This window comes from Achroia grisella, unplaced genomic scaffold (assembly GCF_030625045.1).
Source record: "Achroia grisella isolate CSIRO2021 unplaced genomic scaffold, CSIRO_AGI_Agris_v1 utg782, whole genome shotgun sequence".
In the NCBI taxonomy this organism is placed as follows: domain Eukaryota; kingdom Metazoa; phylum Arthropoda; class Insecta; order Lepidoptera; family Pyralidae; genus Achroia; species Achroia grisella.
The window spans coordinates 2,632,048-2,655,876 of NW_026713022.1; the positions used below are offsets into that span (position 1 = coordinate 2,632,048).

General features: G+C 32.9%; 2 protein-coding genes across 2 annotated transcripts; one reads left to right on the top strand and one right to left on the bottom strand.

Annotated features, from left to right (window-relative positions):
- Nucleotides 1–235: 235 nt before the first annotated feature.
- LOC131851258 (5-methylcytosine rRNA methyltransferase nsun-4) lies at nt 236–6,604 on the bottom strand. The gene is made up of 10 exons (XM_059201729.1): nt 6,414–6,604; nt 6,140–6,326; nt 5,573–5,825; nt 4,717–4,892; nt 3,734–3,862; nt 3,183–3,366; nt 2,663–2,783; nt 2,327–2,451; nt 1,467–1,604; nt 236–443 (listed from the first exon to the last, which is right to left on the bottom strand). Exons 1-10 carry the CDS (start codon nt 6,498–6,500, stop codon nt 296–298), a joined length of 1,548 nt encoding a protein of 515 aa, XP_059057712.1. The 5' UTR covers nt 6,501–6,604; the 3' UTR covers nt 236–295.
- Nucleotides 6,605–7,486: 882 nt separating this feature from the next.
- LOC131851323 (uncharacterized) lies at nt 7,487–16,257 on the top strand. Its single transcript, XM_059201812.1, has 10 exons — nt 7,487–8,486; nt 8,795–8,969; nt 9,125–9,747; nt 10,313–10,520; nt 11,084–11,300; nt 11,797–11,935; nt 12,529–12,623; nt 14,193–14,369; nt 15,579–15,699; nt 16,010–16,257. The coding sequence occupies exons 1-10, from the start codon at nt 7,522–7,524 to the stop codon at nt 16,194–16,196; spliced, it is 2,907 nt and encodes a 968-aa protein (XP_059057795.1). The 5' UTR covers nt 7,487–7,521; the 3' UTR covers nt 16,197–16,257.
- Nucleotides 16,258–23,829: the final 7,572 nt, after the last annotated feature.

The following is a 23,829-nucleotide window of genomic DNA, read 5'->3' on the forward strand; positions in this document are numbered from 1 at the left end:
GGTTTAGTATTTGTTACAATAAAATCTACTAACATCTACAATAAATGCGTACTAACAAAATATACGAACTATACTAAAAACTTAATAAATAATTAAATTCCAACTTAATGTATGAATTCGAATACGTTGTACAGTTGATAGTTATAGTCTGAAAATATAAATATATGTATAAATAAACCTTATTACAGAAATGTTTTAAAATAAAACAAAGTAAAACATTTATTATAATTTATTCTGTACACAGATACCTATAGAATTAAAATACACCTTTTATAAAAGTACATTGCATTACCATTTATTTGACCCTAACGAGTCTTGCAATGTACGAGGGACCAAAGTTGGCATCGACAGTCGGTACCACCAGTTGACCGTACTGTGGGGCGATGTCACCTGCACCCAGCTGCAATGTACTGCTCAAACCACTGAATGACGCGGTCAGATCCCTAGAACAATCGATTATTATAACTCGCTACACTTTACGAATAATTATTCGATTACGTTAATAATTCATTCGTACTAAGAAGAAAGAAAAAAAAGTGGACTGTATGGTATACAAAAGAAAATAATTTATGTAAAAAGAAGGACAAAAACGGGTCTCCTAGGAAGAAAGTCTTCCACACTCCGAACACCGCGAAGTACAGCCAAGTAATTCGAAACTTATTCAGCTTTGCTCAGGAATGTCCCGAGGTAATGGCCACGACTCCAGAGTGTAAATACTGATTTAATTAATGTAATAAGTTATTTAATAATATTTACACTTTTTTAAAAATAGAAAATCAGTATGTTTCTCCTTTTAAAATAGTACAAAATAATTATTACTTTATTACTTTACTTTAAATTATATATTTTTTTATCACAAACTTGTTTTATCACACAATGGATTAAACTTTAATGACAAACTAATAGTAGTGGAATAATGAAAGATAAACGCCAAAATATAAATTCAAGAAGATTATTATATAAGAATAGATAATATTTAGTTAGTAAATTAAAATTAAAATTATAAATAATTGAACTCGTTATGTTATTACTTAATTTTAATATTTTAAAGTATATATAAGTTGTATGCATAAATAAATAATTTAATTCAATTAAAGTGTAATATATGAAACTTAGTTTTATTTTAATCATGGGCGAAATACACAACATTTGAAAATGTACATAAATATATGAGGACCTCGTTTATTGGCCGGCTTTGTACACATATCCGATTTATATCCGATAGTGACGCGGTCCATTCCTTGCCAGGAACTAATGTTTGTATTGCTTTGGGTGTTTTCTATGTATTTACAAAAAAAAGTATCAATATCAGTTATCTAGTACCCATAACACAAGGTCTGTTTAGCTTACGATTAGTAATAAGGAATCAATAATAATATCCCTGGACCCTTCACACAACCCTATCTATTCCCAAGCTAAGCAGAGCTTGTGTTATAGATATTAAAGAGTACTATAAAAATGCATACTTAACAACAGCCACTATGGAGTGATCTTGGAAGGCAGCCTTTAGGGCCATATGAACCACCCCATCATTCTGGATGGGACTTAAGGAACAGGTGGAGTATACTACCGCGCCGCCCACTCTCACCAGTCTCAAAGCATTCCTACGGCATACATATATATAATATATATTTTGAAGGTTTTGTAAAAAAATATATCTATATCAATAACATTAAATTTAATATGTATAATTAGCTGCCACCCGAAATTTAGTCCGCGAGGAATTTCATTATATTTTTAATTAAAATAAACCACGACCACGTAGTTCGCACAAAGGTTTCAAAAAATATTTGCAAATATCCAATTTAGTTGCTTAGAAAAAAATCAGTTTTATTAATAATCTGAATTTCTTAATTTATATACACTGTAAAATAAATGCTTAAAGATGATACGGATTCAATAGTGCCTGTCTAAACTGTTTTTATTTTGTTTGTGCATAGGTGGTAAATACTACTACCTATGTGCAGCCTTTCCATAATTGCATCTTATTTTGTGACTGGAATGCTCTACAAGCTGACGGCCCACCTGATAGTAACCGTATGACACTCACAATACCACTTCAAGACTAAGACATCATGGGTGGTATCCTCTAATTTCACTACCTTATCACCTTGAAATAAACTTTCAACAAAAATATCTTATAAATAAAGTTTGACAACTCAAACAGGTGGCCGCATACAATTTTTACAAAGTCTTCCTCGGAAAAACATATTTGTCTTTCTGAAATGATTCAGTGATAGATATTTTAAGTATCTCACTACAAATGACTGAAATAATAATAAACTAATTTAATTTTCATTCGTTATAGTTCAAACTATGCACTTACGTCAGGAGTTGCGCTTGTAGTTCAGGTAATCTTAACCGCTCTTTGATTCTATCTGGTCTAAATATATTGTTCTCATCTTCTATAACGGAGTGTCTATCTGTGGTGCAAGGAACATCAACTAAAACCTGCAAAAAGACGAACTTCTTAGCATTCCCTGGATTCACCGAGCGGGTGCCGGGTCAATCATGTGGCAGAGAGGGAAACTCCGAGCTGTTCCCGGGACTTGTGACCCGGGATTATGTAGTGTATCTTTACCGGTCATGTTTGTCGCAGCCCAGCCAAATCTGGTAGAAGCCTGTTAGTGTAGCTTTAGATACACGTTTTAGTTCTAAATACCTTGTCGTATCCCTGGTCGTCGGTGAAAAGCCTGCCGTCAACATTGGTGAACATGACGCGCTCACGCCATCTGTTGTTGGTATTGAAGTCGCACAAGTAGTCGCGGAATATTCTGTGTTGTCTGCAATTAGTTTAAATAATATTCAACCCCAATATTTCGTTATAAAAAATCTTTAGTACTGAATATATACATAACAATTCAAGAGTATTTTTCTACATAGAAAATAGATTTAAAACGAAAACAATTAAAGTTGATTTCACAACAATTTGAAATTTAGGAGTTATTTCTGTTTAGTACTGGGTATAAATTCTCTGCATGTTGCTCTTATATGTCAACAACCAATCATCATGAAATTTTGCATTTAAATATTATTTAAGCGAAATAAAGAAAACAATAGGCTTTTTATCCCGGTAAAACTAGGTTACGAGAACGAATACACAGTCCACGCTAATATTATAAATGTTAAAATATTTTTGAAAAACAAAGAGAATATGTAAGCATAGAGAATCTATTTCATACCTGTTAGTTCTGGATATTGATAAATCATTGCAGACAACAATATCAGGCAATAGGGTCTGTAATGCCACCAGGGCTTTTCCACCAGGCGCTGAGCACATATCCAGGAGTCGGTCACCAGGCGCCAGGCACATTGCTAGCACAGACAGCACGCTCCCGCAGTCCATTGGATAATAGTTGTACACCCCTGATTTACAATAGAGATTGTGAATCAATACAGTACATATTATAAAGATAGTAAATATTATTATTGTGATAGGTGACATTTAGCAACAAATGATAATACTAAAAAACAGAACAACAGCTATAAGAACACCTATATATATATATATATATATAAATGTTTGTGCTGTGCGAGGAATCGAAGCCACGACAATCGGATTTAAGACGGCGTGCTAGACCGTTAGACCACAAAGATCGTCAATACTACTTTTGTTATTAGTTCCTTAATAATTAAATATAAACAAATAAATCCGTTTTTAAGTAAGTCCACTATATTAATAAAATTTTCCACAATATCATATATAAATTAATAGGATATAAAGAAATCTGACCTGTTGTACATCTCTTGGGCTCTGGGAACATATTCCATTCACTGCCCATTTCATAAGTATACACTTTCAAATGTTCGGGGAATTTGAATTCTGTTTCTGGCTCTATGACTAATGGAAAATCAGTACTTTCTGGAAATAATACAATGTTTTATTATACAGGAGAGTTTTAGTATTCAGAGACCAAATTATGATGCCTGACTACAAAAACAATAGTATGATAATCACTTAAATTTGGACCTTGATGTCTTTTTTTCTATTATATTACAAAAAATATTTCTCTATGCCAACATATAGGGGATTTGGTATGACAATAGATGAATAGTATTCCACAAAAGATTACTATTTTTAATCTACCATTTAATGATACAGTGTATTCACTCTAAGACAAAGCAGACAAATTGTTAATAAATAGACAGACATTATTGTTATAGTAATTTGAATGTCTGTTTGTATTGTAATATTTATAAAGGTAAATGTAATATCATATATGATGTGGTGATGGTGATGGTCATATATGAGGATGCCTAAATAATAAAGTTCGACAACTTGTATTTTATTTACATGGTGGCAGCTGTGGGATATATTTATTAATTATTATAGCTAAATAGTTACATAAATGAGTAATATTGTTATGAAGATAGTGTAATAATAATAAATATGGAATATGCTCAACCACCATCGGATTTATGGCTGAAAGGATGATCCTGTCGGAAGGAGGGTCATGTCGCGCGGATGCGTGACGGATATGGCACAAGCAATTTTTTGTATTTTTGAAGGCATCTGGAGTGTATAAGGAATCACTAAATATACAAGATAGTTTATTGATAAAGTAAATCAGTCGGGTTACAATTATTATACCACTTTCAAATTTGAGCAAGAGGAGCGCCATGAAAATACATACACAAAACAAACTGTTATAACATTTATCTAATTGAGGCAAAACACTTTTGTAAAATATATAACAATGATTTATTTACACTTACTAGAATAGAAGGAGTAATGCAATGACTCTGGTATCCAATCATCCATTCCTTTCAATTTTGTGGCTGGTATGTACTGGTACAGAGCCTCTGATGATAGCCCCATGGAAGGGTCTATGATGCGAGACTGATCAATATCTGAACTTTGTTTTGATTGATCTTTTGTTCTGTTATTATTGCTGTAGTGGAAAGAAAATGGCTATTTAAAAATCTATAAAGAAATAATATTATTTTAGTGAATACATATAATTTTTGCCAAATGTTGTAGCCTTAGAAACTAAAAATATAGCTTAGGATCAATGACATAAATATTTTTTAGTTTGGATGTAACACAAATAATATAACCATTACAGGCTATTATGACAATAAAAAGGCATTAGATCATAAATGGGGGTGTTATTGCTGTAAGCATTGGTACACTAACTAGGGCTTAATTATGTAACATTATTAAAAACTACTCTCATTTATAATAGACTAAAATGTGCAATATTGGAATTATTTTCTGACCACCAATTCTCAATTATAATAGATTCTGTGGTTCTTTTAAAACTAATAATTGTTCTATATAATTAGGGTCCTGATATCATCACAGCTTAGGCCCTTTTCATGTAAAATAATTGATATATACATACATAAATAAGATATGGAATAAATGTATTTCATGAAAATACAAATGTTGATTATTTTTATACATAATTAAATTAGATATACTGATTTAATTTTATGAGTCAAAGCACAATTATTATTTTCAAATATTGAAACCACTAATTTATATTCTTTCAATATTTATTAATTTGTAAATGTATTTAGTGTATTAGAATTTACCAATAGAATAATAAATATATACTAATTCACTTACAATTTTTTATCGACCAACTGAGTTGGCTTTTCTTCACTTGAATAATTCAAAGAGACATCAGGTAAGTCTAATCTATCTGGTGCTTCTCTTTGGTCATAGAGATTTGATATTTCCTCAGTTTGTAGTTTTGTTGTAAATTCATGCAATTTATTATTTCTATTACTTTGTTGTGTACTTGCATCTGTTTGTTTAGTTGGATACTGATTGTAAAACTCTTGTTGTATCACTGTTAGTTTGTTGAGACAATGTGCACCTGGGAGAATATTAGATAATAATAATAATAATAACTATTTATTGTGTACAGATAAAGAAAGAAAAATAAGTACAGTACAAATGTTATACAAAAAGCAGTCTGAAATATACATACACATTGTAAGTTTTAAAAAAATCTGTCAATTAGATTTTTATCCTATTTTTATACAGTCCAGGACCTTTCAGACAGCGGCATCTAGTCCCAAACATAGCAGAACTTACTACTACTACTACCGGTACTTAAATGGTAAGAGAAACATACTTTTTTTTTGTAAACAAATACATAATATACACAGAATTTAATTATGTAAATACCTCTATTTGTAAGAGATTCAACAGTCTCTTCCGCTTCACCGTAGTTGTTAACCACAGCTACATATTTATTGCGCCGGAGAAGAGCCTCTTTCATTGGCTCCCATTTATCGCCGAAAACAGAACCATAGAAATCGTCGAAGTGATTCATTGCCTTATATTTTGAACTGGTTTTCTTTTTCAACTTGGCCTTTAGGAAAAATATAGTAAACATGAGTTAGTATTTAAATGAAGAATTAATTAAATATAAGTATTAATTTCTGATATAAATACATACCCAATGTGTTTTAGATTTTAGTCTAGCTTGTACGACCACATACCTACTAAAAGAGATATTTTTACATAAATTTGTAACAGTAAACATATTTATTATAGATCACAGATCAGTTTTACATAACATAAGATTCTTTTTAATGTTATTATTATTTTTATATTTTTGTTATTGTACTTTTTAGGTTATAAAAGAAAACTGATTTTGACGTCGGTATCGATACAGTATGACATAAGTATGAGAATGACATATGACATTGAGACTTCTGTTTCAGTAGTTGACGCTGTCATGAAATAAAAAAAAATATATTAAATAATTATATATAATAAATGATAATAAAAATCTATAATGTGGGTAATTAAATTTATTGCGCTTAATTGAAAGTAATTTATGTATATATTCAATATGAAAAGCTTTTGAATATACTATTCTTTGTAATATACTAAACTGGAACGGATGATTAAACGTCAAATTGACGTGATAGATGACAGAAATAACAATATCATACTCGTCTGCTTACTCTTACGCCCGCGAATACCAAACCAAACTGGAGTATTGATTTGTTTACAAGTATCTGTGAAAAGTAAGATTCTTCAAGTATCTTAAAATATACGCATATCCTACCTACAGCCTTGTCAAAACGATTGAGAGATAATATTCTAACTTAATTGCAGCTTTTCGTGCTGTAGCTTTATCATTGGTTCGTGCCAGTGGTGAGGCGCTCCGTTGTAACTTTCGAGGACCTTAAAAGCTTAATTACCTCTGTTCGACTTGAGTTGTTTTATCGATTACACCTCTGTTCGTGCCCTAATTCATTGGGGGATCATTGTACGGTTGTGCGAATAGATAGCGATCTAAAAATGTGCGACATAACGAAGATGTATGTCAATGGATATGATATACTGGAAGTAGGTCAGAAGTAAGTACATTTCTCATATTTTTGTTGATTCGTGCCTGTGAATTTGTTTAGTTTACAACTTCTTCATTTATTTAAGGTGTGATTTGAATTCACGGCGATGGGAACTGATGTAATTGTCGAGTAAAGATAGTTTGAAAGATCAATAGTCATGTATGGGATGTTGAATGTGTGCTTAACGGCGCGAAATAAGGTGGAATGGATAGCGATAGATTGGAGGCGGTCCCTAATGGGGTTGCACACTTGGACACAGTGAGGGCATTACACCAAACTGTGGTATCTTTGAGGACAGCATTGGAAGTGTCCAAGAATGAACTCAAAACTTTGAAGGAAAAGTATGAGCAACACTCACGCTATACAGATTATGAGGATGTCATAGAAAAGTTGACTTTAGAGAATCATATCTTGAGGCGTAAAATTATTGACTCAGGTTATGAGGACTCCAATACCCAGAATATAAAGTTAGAAGTTACTTATAGCCCTCGGGCAGAAGATATAGAGTGCACTGAAAGTGAGGTGGTAATCAAAACTGCTACTAGTGATGGTGCCACTGTGGAACCTATACTAGAACCTCAAGATGAACCAGAAAGCGCTACTAAGTTTTGTACAACAGAAAAGTTAAATGATATACAAGAGGAGTTCAATGTGTCTCCAGAAGTGAGCCCAGAAGAAAGTTACCATGAAAATTCTCATACAGAAATAGAAGAATTGAATAGTCAAGCAACAAGTTTCCCAAAAAATAGTGACCACAAGAGTCATCAGCCAAGTTTCAAGACTAAACTTGAATTGCTGTCAAAGTTTGATGTTAAGATTAAGGTGCGGACTTTGAAAGAAGGAACAATTGTTTCAAGCACTACTTCTGACAGTGATTCCACTACAGAAGAGAAACCAAAAGAATCCAATACAAGTTTTCACTTTGAGGAGAGGAAAGAACATTTTGAAGATACTGAGGGTCCTAATGGAGAGTGCATTAATTTGAGGACAGTTTCAACAGAGAATGTAAAAATGGCTGTGCCAAGTGAGGCTGAAGCCAAGTCCAAAGTGGACAAATTTGATGTTCAAGTGAGAATTACATCTGAAGAGAGTCTGGTTATGAAGGAGAATGTAGAAAGGACTAGAAGAAAAGAAACATTAAATTTAGATGTTGATGACTTGAGTCTCAGGTAAATTGTGTACATAAATTTCTATTTCTATTTCTATTTCATTGAAAAGTCATATTTGTAAAAAAAAAGACTCTTAATGATCATAACACTTCTTACATTTATAGTATTAATAATAATGGTCTCTATGGTCTAACGGTTTAGCACACCACTTTACTTTCAATGCTCGCAGGTTGGATTCCTCACCCATGTGACGAATCTTGTATAACAATTTTTTATTCATGGATATGAATAATGGCTTTGTGTATAGTCTAGGGCTATTATTATTAATTATTGTTCATTTGTGTGTTTATATATTAATATAATTTTAGATCTTTATCTGAGGGTGACAATTCTGTATTCTCTGAGGGGGTTGCAACACCTATGGATCCGGGGGGCGATGACAAGATTGACCAAGAAACAGCTAGTGGCAATGAATCTGAAGAGGTAGATGACATAGAACTGATATTCACCACTGACGAATCTAAGGATATGAGTAATTTACAGGTATAAGTAATAAGTTTATAGGATTTTTAGAAATATTTTTAACAGATTTATTCAAGCTTCTATAGCCCAGTTTACATTACTTCTTAGTTAAACTGCAGAACTTCAATAATTTAAATATCTATAATATTATTAACCCATATAATATCTATTTTTAGGAAGACCTTGTATCAATACAGGATTCAGATCAATGGACTCCAGCATCTGCTTCCACAACACATTCTACCCCAGTACTCATAAAGTTTCACACTCTTGACCCTGACTTCCAACCAGGAGGTGAAACTACAGACAATGCTGAGAATGAAAATCAGGAGAATTCCAGCCTCCAAAATGTGATTGCTGAGTCCTCATTGAAAATGAAAAGAGTTTCTTTACCAAGTGACAAAGAGATTAAACATGTGGCATTTAATGGAAAAGGAAGTTTGGACTTACCTGGCAGGGGAATATTGAAGAGCTATGATAACAAGTCAGACAACATGTTATACAGAAAGAGCCCAAACACAAGTACAAGAAGATTAGACAGTGTGGACAGCTTAACTTGCGAGTACAACAGAGGTTTGAGCTTCGATAATACCAAGTCTTCTAGCTTCGAATTGGGATCCAGTATGGATATTCTCCATAGAGATGAGAGCATAGAAAATTTTCACCGAACAAGTAATTTTGGACATAGATTTTCAGTGTTTGCTGAAACTGATATATCAAAATGTGGAATCTCAGAGGATGATTTGCTAGCCAATTTGAATGTTAGAAGGAACACTTGCCCCAATCCATTTCAATATAGGTAAAGTTTGTATTTTATTTTATCATGTTTAGATTTTTAGGAAAATCACTGCCATCATATAAGTTGTGGATCAAGAATAAAACAATTTTAAAAAAGTATTCTTGAAATATATATCATTGAATCATTTTAGAAGACAAATTAGATTTTTACCAAGGTAGACTTTGTAAAAAATCGTGAGCGTAAGGTAAGGTAAGGTAAGGTAAAGGCACACAATTTTGTCATATATTTCAGTCGCCAAGCTACTTGTAACGTAAGCTGTATTTCTCTTGAAAGATTATTTCAAGATGGTGAGGTAGTTAAATTACAGCGAGGTGTGACATCTTAGTCATCTGGAGGGTAATATATGAATCACGGGCGTCATATTACTAGGTGATGACATCTTCGTCTTCTGGAAGGCAATATATGAATCACGGGTCCACATGATAAGGTGATGTGAGTAGTGTTGTTCATGTCTATAGGCCACTATTACCACTTACCATTTCATAGACCGTCAAATTACTTGTCATTCCAACTACATAAAAAAAGAAGTGTAATGTCCGAATAACACTGTTTTATTTATTTATAGACCGGCGGGGTACCGCAGCGCATGGCGCGGACCATTACGAGCGGGGCCTGTTGGGGTCCCGCTGGTGCCGGGGGTCCCGGGGATGCCGGGGGTTCCGGGGATGCCGGGGGTCCGCGGTCGGGGCGGCGCGCGGCGAGAGAGCGGGGCGCAGACGGACGTGTCCGCACTGCCGCCGCGGTGGAGCTCCGATGGATATCTCGCTCACAAGGTTATAATGTACTTTGTCACATAATTTACCAAGATAGATTTTATACAAAGCCGCTTTTATGACTACTTATATTTACGTACTACTTATATTTCTTCTACTTCTCACTTATTTTTGCAGCGGAAAACCGCATGCTTTGATTGAGGGAATTGATATGACAGTGATATTATAGGGTAGGCGTGACATCTTTGTTTTCCGGCAACGTACGAGTATCGTCTGGGTGGCCCACTCAGATTGTTTGTTATACCAATAAGAATAAAATAAATACAATAGGAAATATTTTCTCCTTGTTTCATATTCGTATACTGATCGTGATAACTTTTTTCGTAATCTCTGATAATATAATAGGAGGTTGGAGGAATACGCGGATAGCAAACTGGTATACTGAGGTCGTAGGTCTGGTCTACTGACCTGACTTACTCTATAGTTATCGTTACGAATTCATCAAGATTTTATCACCAGGGAATCGCATCCGTTAACCTGACATGTATGATAGCAACGGGACCAACGTTTCTTGTTGTGAACAATACCATCCGGGGGGCTTTAAAGTTATTATTCTTATGCAGATGCCACTGTCTTCCGCGGGAGATGGCTACGGCGGGAGGACTGTCGGGGGGCCGCCGGGGGCGGGCGGGGCGTGCGGCGGGTGCGGGGGGTGCGGGGCGTGCGGGGCGTGCGGGGCGTGCGGGGCGTGCGGGGCGGGCCGGGGCGCGCCGCCGCCGCTGCGTGCTGCCGCCGCGCGCCGCACCGACGACACGCGCCGCCTGCTGCTCAGCGACATTGGTGAGTGGGTGACAACTGTGGGTGGTACTACGCTTTAAGTACCTAAATGTTCTTGATTTGCAATTAATGTTGGTGCAATAAAGAATAGACCAATTTTAGATAAATATAATAAGTAAATGCTCATAAATTTAACGGGTACCATTGTTTGTTCAAACAAGTATTCGAATGTGTGAAACTTTGTCAATAGCTACCTTTACACGTACGATCTTTCACGCGCCAATCGGGTTTCGAGTGAGTAATTAAAGAAGAAAAGCGCGCTGAGCTGACACGCATTCATTTATTATTCTCCAATTCTTTTTTAAAGTTTCGTGTGTCGTGTATAATTAGGGATAAATATCGGCATATCATTTTAAATAGCGAATGTCTTATTTTCACACGTCCCGATTTTCCATGTTAAATCGGCCGTGATTTGCGATCGATCTCCTGATCGCGCGCGAAAGAACATGTTGTATATTTTTAAAATAACTCTTGTGCCTTAAAACAAATGTGTTGGCAGGGTTCACGTCGATGGTGCCAGAACTGTCGCGGTCTGCGGACCCGGTGTGGGCGCAGGGCAAGCGTGGCCCCACGCCCCCCGCGCCGCCTCCCCCGCCGCCCCCGCAGCCCCCGCAGACTGGACACTCGCCCACCTCCAGGTATGTACGTCCCGGGTTCACTTTTATAACCGTTAATCTCCACGCGTTTCCCCCTGCAAACCATCGGTATAAATTCGTGGCGAATTTGCCACGATGGACTGACTGACCTAACGTCATGTCTTATCATCCTCGTGTGCACCACATTCCATATATATATACTATGCTTACCAATTCGCGGTCACTACTCTAGAACTCGTCTTAAACTTCGACTTGTAAATATGTCGCTGACCTTAGTTCTCTATCTATTACTTTGTTTCGGATTTTATCCCTTCGAGAAACTTCAGACATAGTTTTTTCCATAGCTCTCTTACATACCCTCTCTCATATCTGGATCTCTTATACTGGATACAGAAATGAACTGGTAGCACAACTGCAGAGATCGAGGAATCTTAGATTCTTTCAACTTAAAAGCTATTACATCCAGGGACTACCGAAAAGATTCAGAGGCAGCACCTGAGACCTGACTCATTGGATTCAGCCTCATCAATTGAAAGAAATACAACAATTTAATAAAAAGAGCCACCAGATTGTACTATTGTGTTAACAGATTGCCCAAAATAAAGCAATAATATCGTGTAAACATTATTCATCAGATACATGTCGCGCGGCTCGTACCGTTCCCCGTGCCTCTGTACGGACCGGAGCAGTGATTGGTTGCCGCAGCCCACCTGCTTGACACGCAACAAAGGTAACACATTATACTACGTTTCCTATTCACTTCTAGGTCATCAAGTGCTATGGGATACCTAGATACATCAATGTAATAATTGCTATTAATTATGGCTAGTAAGTATTTTCCTATTGTTATTTAGTACATAAGATTAATATTTTTATGTACATTTTGTCAGTCCATTATCATCTGTAATATTTATCGTCTCAACCGACAACATAGTATTATTAGCCGCAACAGCTGCCTTCACGTATGGTCTTTCACTCTGGAATCGGCTTTCACCTAGGAAAGAATGTAATAGTAGATAAAGAGAACGAGAAAGATCGCATCCACTGTCAGCTCGCGTATTCCCGTGTTCTTAAATCGTGCGTGATTTAGCGCCCTTTTATAATATTTAATTAATATTGCAAAATTGAGGACATCTGGCTATAGAGCAAATACTATAATTATAGATTTAGTGATATAATTTATAAATCTTAGTTATGTCTTTGGAAAATAAAATCTGTGAAATTAAACTTTTAAAGATAGTAGTGTGTGTATGGCTTGAAACATATGGGCTATTACGCGCGAAAGAGTAATCACACATACGGTAAAATACAATCCCTCACGATTTCTGAGCTTTCCCACGCTAAATAAACTTGTGTAAAGGCATCTATTATTTTATTTTTTTAAGGATGAACTACTGAATTTTAATGTCTTTATAACTGAATTATAACTCGAGTCTCAGTGCTTGTAACAAAACTCTTCCAAAACGGCTCGACCAATTTTTAAGATTTTTTTGTGTATCTGTCTGTAAGAATAATCTGAAAATTGAAATATTTTTATTAATTACTATAGAATTTGGCTTATATTTTTATGACCGGTCACCAGACTGATGTCAACCTTCTATCGAATGAATAAAGTCTATTATTCAATAAATGTTGACTTACAAGACAAATGACTGGAGTCACCCGAGTCACGAACAGTATTTTAATTTATAGCCATCATTCATGCACTTCAGTTTTGTTTTATATTCAATTCAGTACTTAATCAATGATCAATATAGACTTAATATTCGAAATGTTTTCAGGAGAAATTATCATATATGTAGGCTTTTGTATAATGGGGTAAACTAATATTTTAGAATGATTTTGTGATGGACAGGGTCAACAAATTCTTAAACCATTTTAAAAATCTATAACATGTTATATAATATAAAATTTTCACTAGTAAAAAAATGCATATTATAATGTAATATGCATTTTTTACTGGTAAAATGATATGATATGCGAATAGCATATCAAATATGTATCAAAAAATAAAATAAAAAAAATACATTTTTCTATAAGTTACTGCCATTATGATCCCTTTTTTTATCTTGGGGGAAAATCCTCATGGAGACTCGCCGGCCCCGGGGCAGGTAGACGGGTACCTTACCGGCTATAAACCCCTAGGTGGTCCTTCTCTTTACCTTTTGCCAGGGAAACGGGAATGCGCGAGCAATCTTCCGAAACCGAAGTAACATTATGATCCCTATGCGAAGTCAGAAGGGATCCCTAGTCACGTATAAAAAAGCAAAATATAATCAGAAAATATTGATCAACTCAGCGGAGTACAGCCTGTGGCGTAGCTCTATGCCGGACGTGCGCGGAGGGTGGCGCGAGGGGCGCGGGTGGCGACTGTACCCCTTTGAAGACACCGACGAATTGCTGAACGAGGCTGACACTTATCTCCGCCGGTCCATAGACAACCTTCGCTCGTCATCTATGGCCACGTCGCTGGACCGTACGTATTCAGTAAATTAATACAATAGTTATGTAACAGCGCCATCTAGAAACTTGAGCTTGAACTATATTGTTGTATAATCTAACAGCTCCATCTGGGCACAAACTAAGTTTGAACTCTGATATTGTTGTAGCTGGCTAATCAGAAATGTCTGTATATTCTAGTTTGTATTAAAGTTTATAGTTTTGTTCTTGTACAATTCTGTTTTTGGTTGGTTTATATACCTACTTCACTTCTTGACCATTCTTAAAATATATATGTCCGTACTACATGTATTTTTCTTACATTGCTTATTACCTATATAATAATAATATACCTTGACAAATCATACAACATCATCTAGTCCCAAGATACGGAGAGCTTGTGTTATAGGTACTAGAATAGAATATAATTTATTAACTTGTTTTATATTTTATACAGTAATAACATAAGAAATACAAAGAACAATTTACACATTAAAAAAACAGAGTCAACGTGGACCACAACTCAGCATAATGCTGGAAACATAGTTTTCAGCGCTGATTTTCAGTTAACTAGACAACTGATATGAATGATAGATATTTTTTTTATAATTTTTTCTGTTTTTTTGTTTAAAATTTTGTATATTTATATATTTTTTTTTTCTAAATAATTTATTGTTTAGCACATTACTTTACTACAGATGCTCGTGGGTTAGATTCATCGTACGTTACAGTTCCTTTTATTCATGAGTATGATATGATTGTTTGTTTCGATCTGGGTGTTTCTTATTTTTATTATGTATCTTTGTATTTACATCAGTTTTGTTTGTACCCTTTATATCAGCTCCGTTTTTGGAGTAGATGGCACTGTGTGAATTGTCCTGAGATATCATATTTATATTACCTGAGAGATGGTTTTACGCCCTTTCCACTTTGAATTCAAATATACTCATCAAAATGTATGGTTCTCAAACGATCATTTATTATGAAGAGCATTCCAAATGTTCATTTACTATGATTTCAATATAGAAGTTTCTTGCTCGTTCATTTGGTGATGTCTGCGTTCCGAATGAGTGGTAGAATAAAATAAATATAACTGTTCAAAAGCGCTTGTTTTGAGTTTATTATATAAAAATGATTTCTATTTCTATTACTAAGATGTTCACAATGCTTCAGATTACCCCATTTAGAATTATAGGTGAGAAGGTAGACTAATTGCATCTTTATTAATATACTTGTATGTGGATAGTGGACGGGTCGTCGATAGCTTGCGGCCAGCCGTATATACCATCAGAGCCACGCCAGTTGCGGCTTGGACATACTGTCAAACTCATTTCGCCCTACGGTCGAGTCGTCATAGGACGGGTCAGGTGAGTTTGCACAATACGCTATATTATTAATAAAAAGTGTAACAACATGAGAATTACAGTTTGTTGTCCCTTTGATACAGATTACGTAACACATCACCAAAGTAAAAAACAGCAGTTGGCAAAAATAGGCTTATTAGGTATAAATATCTATAAACCAAATATAAATATTTATAAACCAAGTTACCACCCATACAAAGTTTAAGGGTTATATATTTAAAATTTGTAATTAAATTAAAAATGAATTTTACTTCTATTTTCTATGAACCTATATATACATATAAAATAGAACTACAAGAACAATCCTTTGCAGGTACGTGGGCCTGGCGGGCAGCACGGCGGCCAGCAGCGGCGTGGTGGTGGGCGCGGAGGTGGCCCGCGAGGGGGCCGGCCCGCACTGCGACGGCACCTACCGCGGCCGCCGCTACTTCCTCACCGCGCCCACCGCCGCCGCACTCTTCGTGCCCTTCAGCAAAGTCGTCATGGCCTGGGCTACTTGAACCGGAGACCGGAGACCGGAGGCCGGTGAGTTACAATATGTGCTCCCACGATCTCGACGATTGGAAAGCTTGAAAGTGATTGATTGAAACAGGTGTTAAGGCCTCTTCGTAACCCTAAAGAATATGAATAAGAATATTTTATCTATGACCCCACATTGGGCTATGCCTATAATATAAGATATGTTTAGTATAATATTTGTGAATGTCATAGCAACGTTGTATAATCTGGCGTTAACGCCATGTTGTGTATAATATAGTATTTTCTCCTGTATACACAATAATAATAAAATTATTTATTGTATGTGTATGATGTTAGAAATGTCGTTATAAGTGGAAATGGTAGTAAGGAGAGTACTAATTGTATTCATCCAGTGTATTTTGTTAGGGCCTGCCCAGATAAGTTTTTTTTTTCTTAATAGACTCCTCGTATTTGCTTACATTTATTTACAGGTTATATATTTAGTATTTTACTTTTTATATAATTGTATTAAAATTAACTTGTTTGATAATAAAATTTAAAATATTTAAACAATTCTGGGTGTTCAAAATATAATGTAAAATAAATGTATAGCTAGTCTGTGCAAGCCCTTAACGCAGTTTAAAGGGAAACCAATTTAGTTGAGTGAAATGGGAAAGGAAGGGGTTAGTTGTACTCCTAATTAATTAAACTGATAATTAAGATCCGTAACACCTAGTCATGAAAAATATTTTTAGTCGTAATGGTAAACTAAAGAGAAAGCTACGCATTTCTGCATATTTTATTAAGATAAAAAATATTATAAATGCGTCGATCCGGCTCGAAGGATCATAGATTCAGTGAAGAATATTTTTGAAACGTGAGGATTTGGAAAACTTATTAAAAATATATAATGTCAGTAGTGACATGACAGAAGTGTGTGAAGTTATGACAAATAGCTTGTACTTAATCTTCAAATATTTGCCGACCAAATGGTGCAATTATATTTAAAGGAATTGACACGATATCGCGAGTGATTTAATTACAGGATATTGGATACTGTTTGTATATTTTGAGTAGGGTGACGGTGAAACTTGTCGTAAAATGAGGATGTATACAAGATCTTATTTGGGAAGTTTTGATACGTGAAAATAATGTTTGAATATTCATATGGCCAATACTCAAATTTAAATATACATAACATTATACTACTAAATTAGAACATTACTACAAGTATATTAATATGTAACAGGTAGTTATTAATTCCTATTTAACTATCGAATACTTGAAATTCAACTGTAATGTTAAGAACATAAGACCTAATTTGGAGGTGTGTTCATATTAGCGTAGTAGATAAATGTTAGGCTAATTTTATGCATAGTACATGTGTGTAAATGTATGCCTAGATAGATGTGTTACTCTTCTCTTTCCTTCATATACGTTTCCTATATAAAGGTAGAAGGGGAAGAAAGAGACAGGTATTTAATTTGTTTCCTTCAAATTTGCATCTCATAAAATAGTTATCTACTTATTTGTTTATATATTATTTATTTAAATAAAGTATCACTTTAATATTTATATTAATGCAATATCATAATTATAAAGAGTTCTCATAATATGTATATTTCCTTCTGTGGGACTTAGTATGAGTATGATATATAATATATTGTGATAATATACATTTCTGAATGTCATTGCAATCTTCATACTAAATTAAAAATGATTTTATACGAGCATCTTAAAATCCTAAGTCTAGGCTGAACAAGAGTCGCGAAATTATACTCTATGCGATTGTATATAAGAAAACAATTTAGTAAACAGAATTGTATCACACATATATCATACATATTCAATATACAACAATAAATTACATTAAGTAAAATTTTTGCGAAAATAGGCTTTAAGATCTTGACTTTAAAATTTATTTTTCAAAAATGTGCTTTTTATTATTAAACGTATATGTCCCACATAATATAGATGTTATGGAAACACCAGGTACATGGGTATGTAAATATACAGTTATATGAACTACACTATCATGCATAATTTCTTTATATTGATTGTGTTGCATAATCAGAATTAATGCATGATGTAAAATAACTAATTATTTAGATGTATGTATTCTATAAATATTATAACAAATAATTGCTCACTCTTATCTATTGTATGGTGCTCTAAAGACGTTTATTTGAGAATGCACAGTTTTGATGGCTATATATTTAATTAAATATATTTATATTTGCGGGCCTTGTGAATGCAACTCGTCATTTTGGTAGAACTCCACTCTACACTGTATTTATTATATTTACTTACGTTTAAACTTGTATAAAATCCCGTCAATATAGGGTCATATTATTTGTGAGATAAAACAACTTACCCCCAAATTGCTAATAATATTTTTAATTATTATTTATTTCAAAAAAGTATCAAGTTTTAATAATTATTTCTATTACTTTCCTCGGCGAAGGTTGTGGAGTTTCATGAATACTTTCGGCTTAGTATTTATATACTTTATATATATGTATACTATATATATGGTATATCTTACGACTATCTCTCCATAGACAACGGGCATATCTGTTTAGACTTAAAATACTAATAACCTAATATAGCTTAACAAAGCAAAGCTCATCAGCGAGGTGTGGACTAACATGGCTTCTCTGCATATCATTTAGTGCGCTTAGTTGAAATATATATTTTCATATGTCCACTATATAATATAGTTGTATTGTATGTATACAGTAATATTTCACGACATCTTTACATTTGACATTTTTTTAAATGCAATTATACCGTTAGTAATTAGAGTCGAATTTCAAACGCAATGGTAAATTGAAGTATCACTATTACGAAGGAGTATTTTTTTTTATTGATGAATATATCTATTTTGTAATATTTTGTTATTGTCTATTACTTGAGGTCAATTTTGATAGAAGGAGGCATGTTCCTAGGAGGAAGAATGTAGCTGAATAGATCACGAAGGTAAAGGTATTGTAGTTCGATGCGATTGGGTGAAAGTGTCTTATTAGGATACGTAGAAAGCGGCTCACTATAAATAATTCGACAGAATTGATTCTACATATTATTTTTAAAACACATGTTCGTTTTTACGCATATATTTTATAATTATGTATTTGAATTTCATGAATTTGCCATGTATCTTTCAAAAAATATTTTTGTATTCATAAGAATGACTTCTTCAGGGAAATTTGTTTATTAACTTGTTCATCACAGCGTCTTGCAAGCTCTGTGATTAACTTCATGAAATTCTTAGACATTGTTATGAAATATTAATAATAACATTTTATTGCGCACAGATAAACAAAGAATGATAAAAGTATATTGAGTGTAGTTTGTTTTATACTTACAAAAAATATATAATAATATTAAAAAAATATATATTTGTCTTAACATATAGTATATTTTACATTTTTATAATACTCATGGCACGTGTAACGTATATTTTTTGTAATTTAAAAGATTACAGCGTCAACTTAACTTGGCACCCGTGCGTCTATAGTTACACGTGTTTTTATAAACTAGTGTGTGTGTTCAATACTTTATAGAATAGCGAAGTATTCTACAATATAAAGTACCATTTATACGGAACATAGAATTATGAAGTTCTATGCATATGTAGTTATCTTTTAATGTATTTTGAGAATTAAAAAAAAGTCTTTTTACATTTTAAAATTTATTTTAAGTAAATATTTTCCTACTTGCTCAAATATAGTACCATATATTAGTTACCTTATAGAAAACAAAACGACTAAATTACTATATTCCAGCGAGGTGCCGAGGTGAGACGATGAATTGTTTCTGTCTGTATAGCTGATGGTTATGGTTATGTTGGTTATCTGTATGATTACCATCGCAGTGGTGGAAACAGTGAGGACCTAATTTAGTTGTGGAATTTCTTATCAATATGTGGAAGTCGTGATACTTTGTTTCAAGAGGTAGAGAAACTATCTGAATAGTTTGACAGTGGTTAGCGGGTATCTACCATACATACGTCAAATTATTGTCCAGTATTTATAGTGAAAGTGAATAAATAATTTCAACAAATCAGCGATATATATAACTAATAGACATAAATAATATGACGACCATTTAAGTTCATATAAATGAAGTAGTAAGGAATAATTTGACGATCTTGTAAACATGTGATGAAGATTAATTTGGGATTTGGTCGTCTTTTCTACACAGTAGGGCGGGCACAGAATATTTTTCCTACAATGACGTAACTTGATCTTACAATATTTTTTATGACTTCTTGAACTATGGTACTTATCTAACCTGTGGTGTGTTTTACATAAAACTTTACTTAAAGAATTAAGTACTTAGTTAAGCACAAAGTTATTTATTTTGAGTCTTATTGTATATTTTCTACATCTGTGATTTAAACTATTTATTTCCTTTATCGGAGTGAGATTATACAGTATTATAAATTATTAGTTTAGTTTTTACTATTTGTAAATATAACTTCTATAACGGCCTATTTTCTATGCAAATATTAGGGTATTCTACTTAGTGCTTTAGAATCATTATGAATATTATTCGTACGATGATGTATTGTTTGAAAATAATGTCATAATGTCAGGTAAATGATGGCGAGGTAATGTTAAAAAGTATTATTTTTATTGTTTTTAAATATACACTATTCACGACCATGGTCGATATCAAAATAGAAACTATGTTAGTTTTTGATTTGATGTCTTGTTTCTAGTTATTTTCTTAATTAGTAAGGGTTTCATTTATTGAATAATATGGTAACACTTTATGTGAATAAAAAAAGAGGTTACATTTTAATATATATACATATATATGTTGTATAATCAAAATATATAGAACTACTATTAAATTAATTAATATATATATATCATCTGTGAGATGTATTTTAATAATCCAGAAAAAATTTCAATAATATTGTAATAAATATCTACTATTAGTGTAAGATACGTCCCAAGAAGAGATATATATGTTATTAGATAATGGGAACGTTTATATGTTACATCATATGTAAATTTAGAAATCGCACGTGGGTTGTCGGGCGCTATACTGGGTCAAAGGTGTTAAAACACAGAGCAAAGAAGTAAGTAAAAACAAGATTTAATGATAAGAATATACTTTGACCACCTTTGAATGGCTTTACACAATCTTTGTGTAAAGCAAATCAAAACATATTTATTAATGTACATCTATTACAGACTCTTAATGATATGTCTAATCTACCATCGGTTCGGGGTGCTTTCGAGAAACTCAGCTCGTACCTATTCTTTTCAAATAAGGTGGTATACATGGTAACACTAATACAGATTAATTTTTAAATTCAAATTTAGAAGAATAGAGCATATGCTATTACAATTTTCTCCAAAGCGAACAGTGTAATTCGTGTTCGTTACCCAACATACTAGTCCCAACAAGCAGCACCCGTTCACGAATATGACGGTATATATACCATTGTACTTGAAAAAATGAGTTGATAGTAAAATGTCATGTATTACGAATGCAGTAAAGCTAATTATTCCGTTTCATATTTATGACTTACGACTTTTTTGTCGAGGTACCAGAAAAACATATATCTCTGTTAGGACGTATCTCCTACAATATATATGAGTTTAGTGGTAAAACAAAAATTAAATGTATAAAGTTTAATGTGTACAAGCTCGCTGGATGTGAAATAGTGTTCATCGAATGTGCCAAATGATTGGCTATTTGTCATTGCAATTCCATTCGTAATGTTATAATAAATAAGAGTTCAAATTGTTTACTTCATGTAACGAAGCTTAACTATAACGGAGCCTCTATCTACTTTATATCCTGATTGTACTAAATGTATAATTAATGTCCTAATTCTATACATTCTGGGCCTATATGTTTTGTACATCTATCTATAGGTATGTGTACCTAGTAGAATTATAAGTAATTATATATGTGAGTAGTTAATTAGAACGAAACACTGTAGTGTATACTAATATATAATAGTTTATCTAACAAACCAACTGTATTAGTAAGATGATGATGATGTTGATGTCGGACAACGCTCTAATATTTAAAATGACAACCCATCAGTTGGCTTTTTGGAGAAACTGTTACTAACTATGCCGTAAATCTGTGCTGTAATTAAACCAAAGAAATCTATTTTAAATATCATTGTATGAGAATATATATGTTAAATGTATGAAATAAAAAGACGGAAAATTATAACATATTTTTTTATTTGGTCTTCATTGCGTTATATTGGCAAGTTGCCGTATCTCGTTTGACTTTTATTGACTTAGGAGTTAGGGTTTCTTCGCTTTGTGAAATCAAGGATCAGGGAAATAAAAAAAAATGTAACAAGAAATAATAACAATTTAATTAACAATAACAATTAAACAACAATACTGTGCGGTTAACTTAGTTCTATAGCGCACCAGGTAGAAATATTTAATAAAAACACACATATTAAAAAAATATAAAATATCAGTTATAAAGTAAACAGTTTTAGTACACGTATCATTAACAACTGTAACTTTTACTTAATACTCTTTATTTGAAGAAATAGAAGGAAATGCATACAGTTATACTGGTTATAGTAGGAAAGAGATGAAAAATGAAATAAGAGGTAAGTAGTAGAGAACGCAGTGAGAAAAGACAAAATAAAGAGAGAGAAAGCAATATAAAGAAATAAGAAGACAGATGATATATGAATAATCATTAATTCATGTAATTTTATATTAAGAAGTGAAAAAAGGACAATATATAAATAAATCTATAATATATAATTTCTCATCGATATAATTTTTATGCTCAATAAGATGTCCAAATGCATATAATATCAACATATACGTAGTCAATAAAATCGATACCTGTGTAGAAATAAGAATATATAAACATAGATTCAGTTAGGAAAGAAATGGAAGAATACGTAGATAGAATGAAATTTATTATAATATTAGAAATCAGAGCATAAGGATTCTAGGTTATGAGTGACAGATGATGGAGAGACAGTGAGAGAAATAGACAATAAATATAAAAAAATAAATAATGCTGTGAATAAGTTATAGATAGGTAAATTCGTATTTTAGGATATATATAAAGGTAATAAATATAGAATGAAAGTTGCATACTGCTGTAGCAAGGAAATGTATGAAATTATATTTACGAAATGCAGTAGAAGTGGAAAAGACAGAAGAAATAAAATTTAAAAAAATAAATCTAGAAGTAATAGAAGAAATAATATTTAGTTGATAGAATAAATAAAAATGAGAAGAAGTATAGGTAGAATAAGATCATAGAAAATAATGGTAAAGTAGAGGATCAGAAGACTAAACGATATAGAAGAGTTCATATAATGATAGAAACTAGTAGAAAAAGAATAATAAATAGATAAGGTTTAGAAAGAAATTTGAGTATAAGAGATAAGAAGAAAAACAGTGAAGGAAAAGAAGACGGAAAATAGCGTAGTGATCATAGAGATATATAAAAACATAGAGTAAATTATGGAATTACAAAGATATTATAAATATGACAGTGTAGTAGAAAGAGATATAGAAATTAAAAATAGTAAAGTAATAAGTTTATAGAATATAAATATTACCGAGTATAGTTTAAGAAACAATATAAGAAGATATTTTTATCCTAATAATAAGTAAATACAGTAGATTGTTACATATATAAAATGTGTGAGTGAGA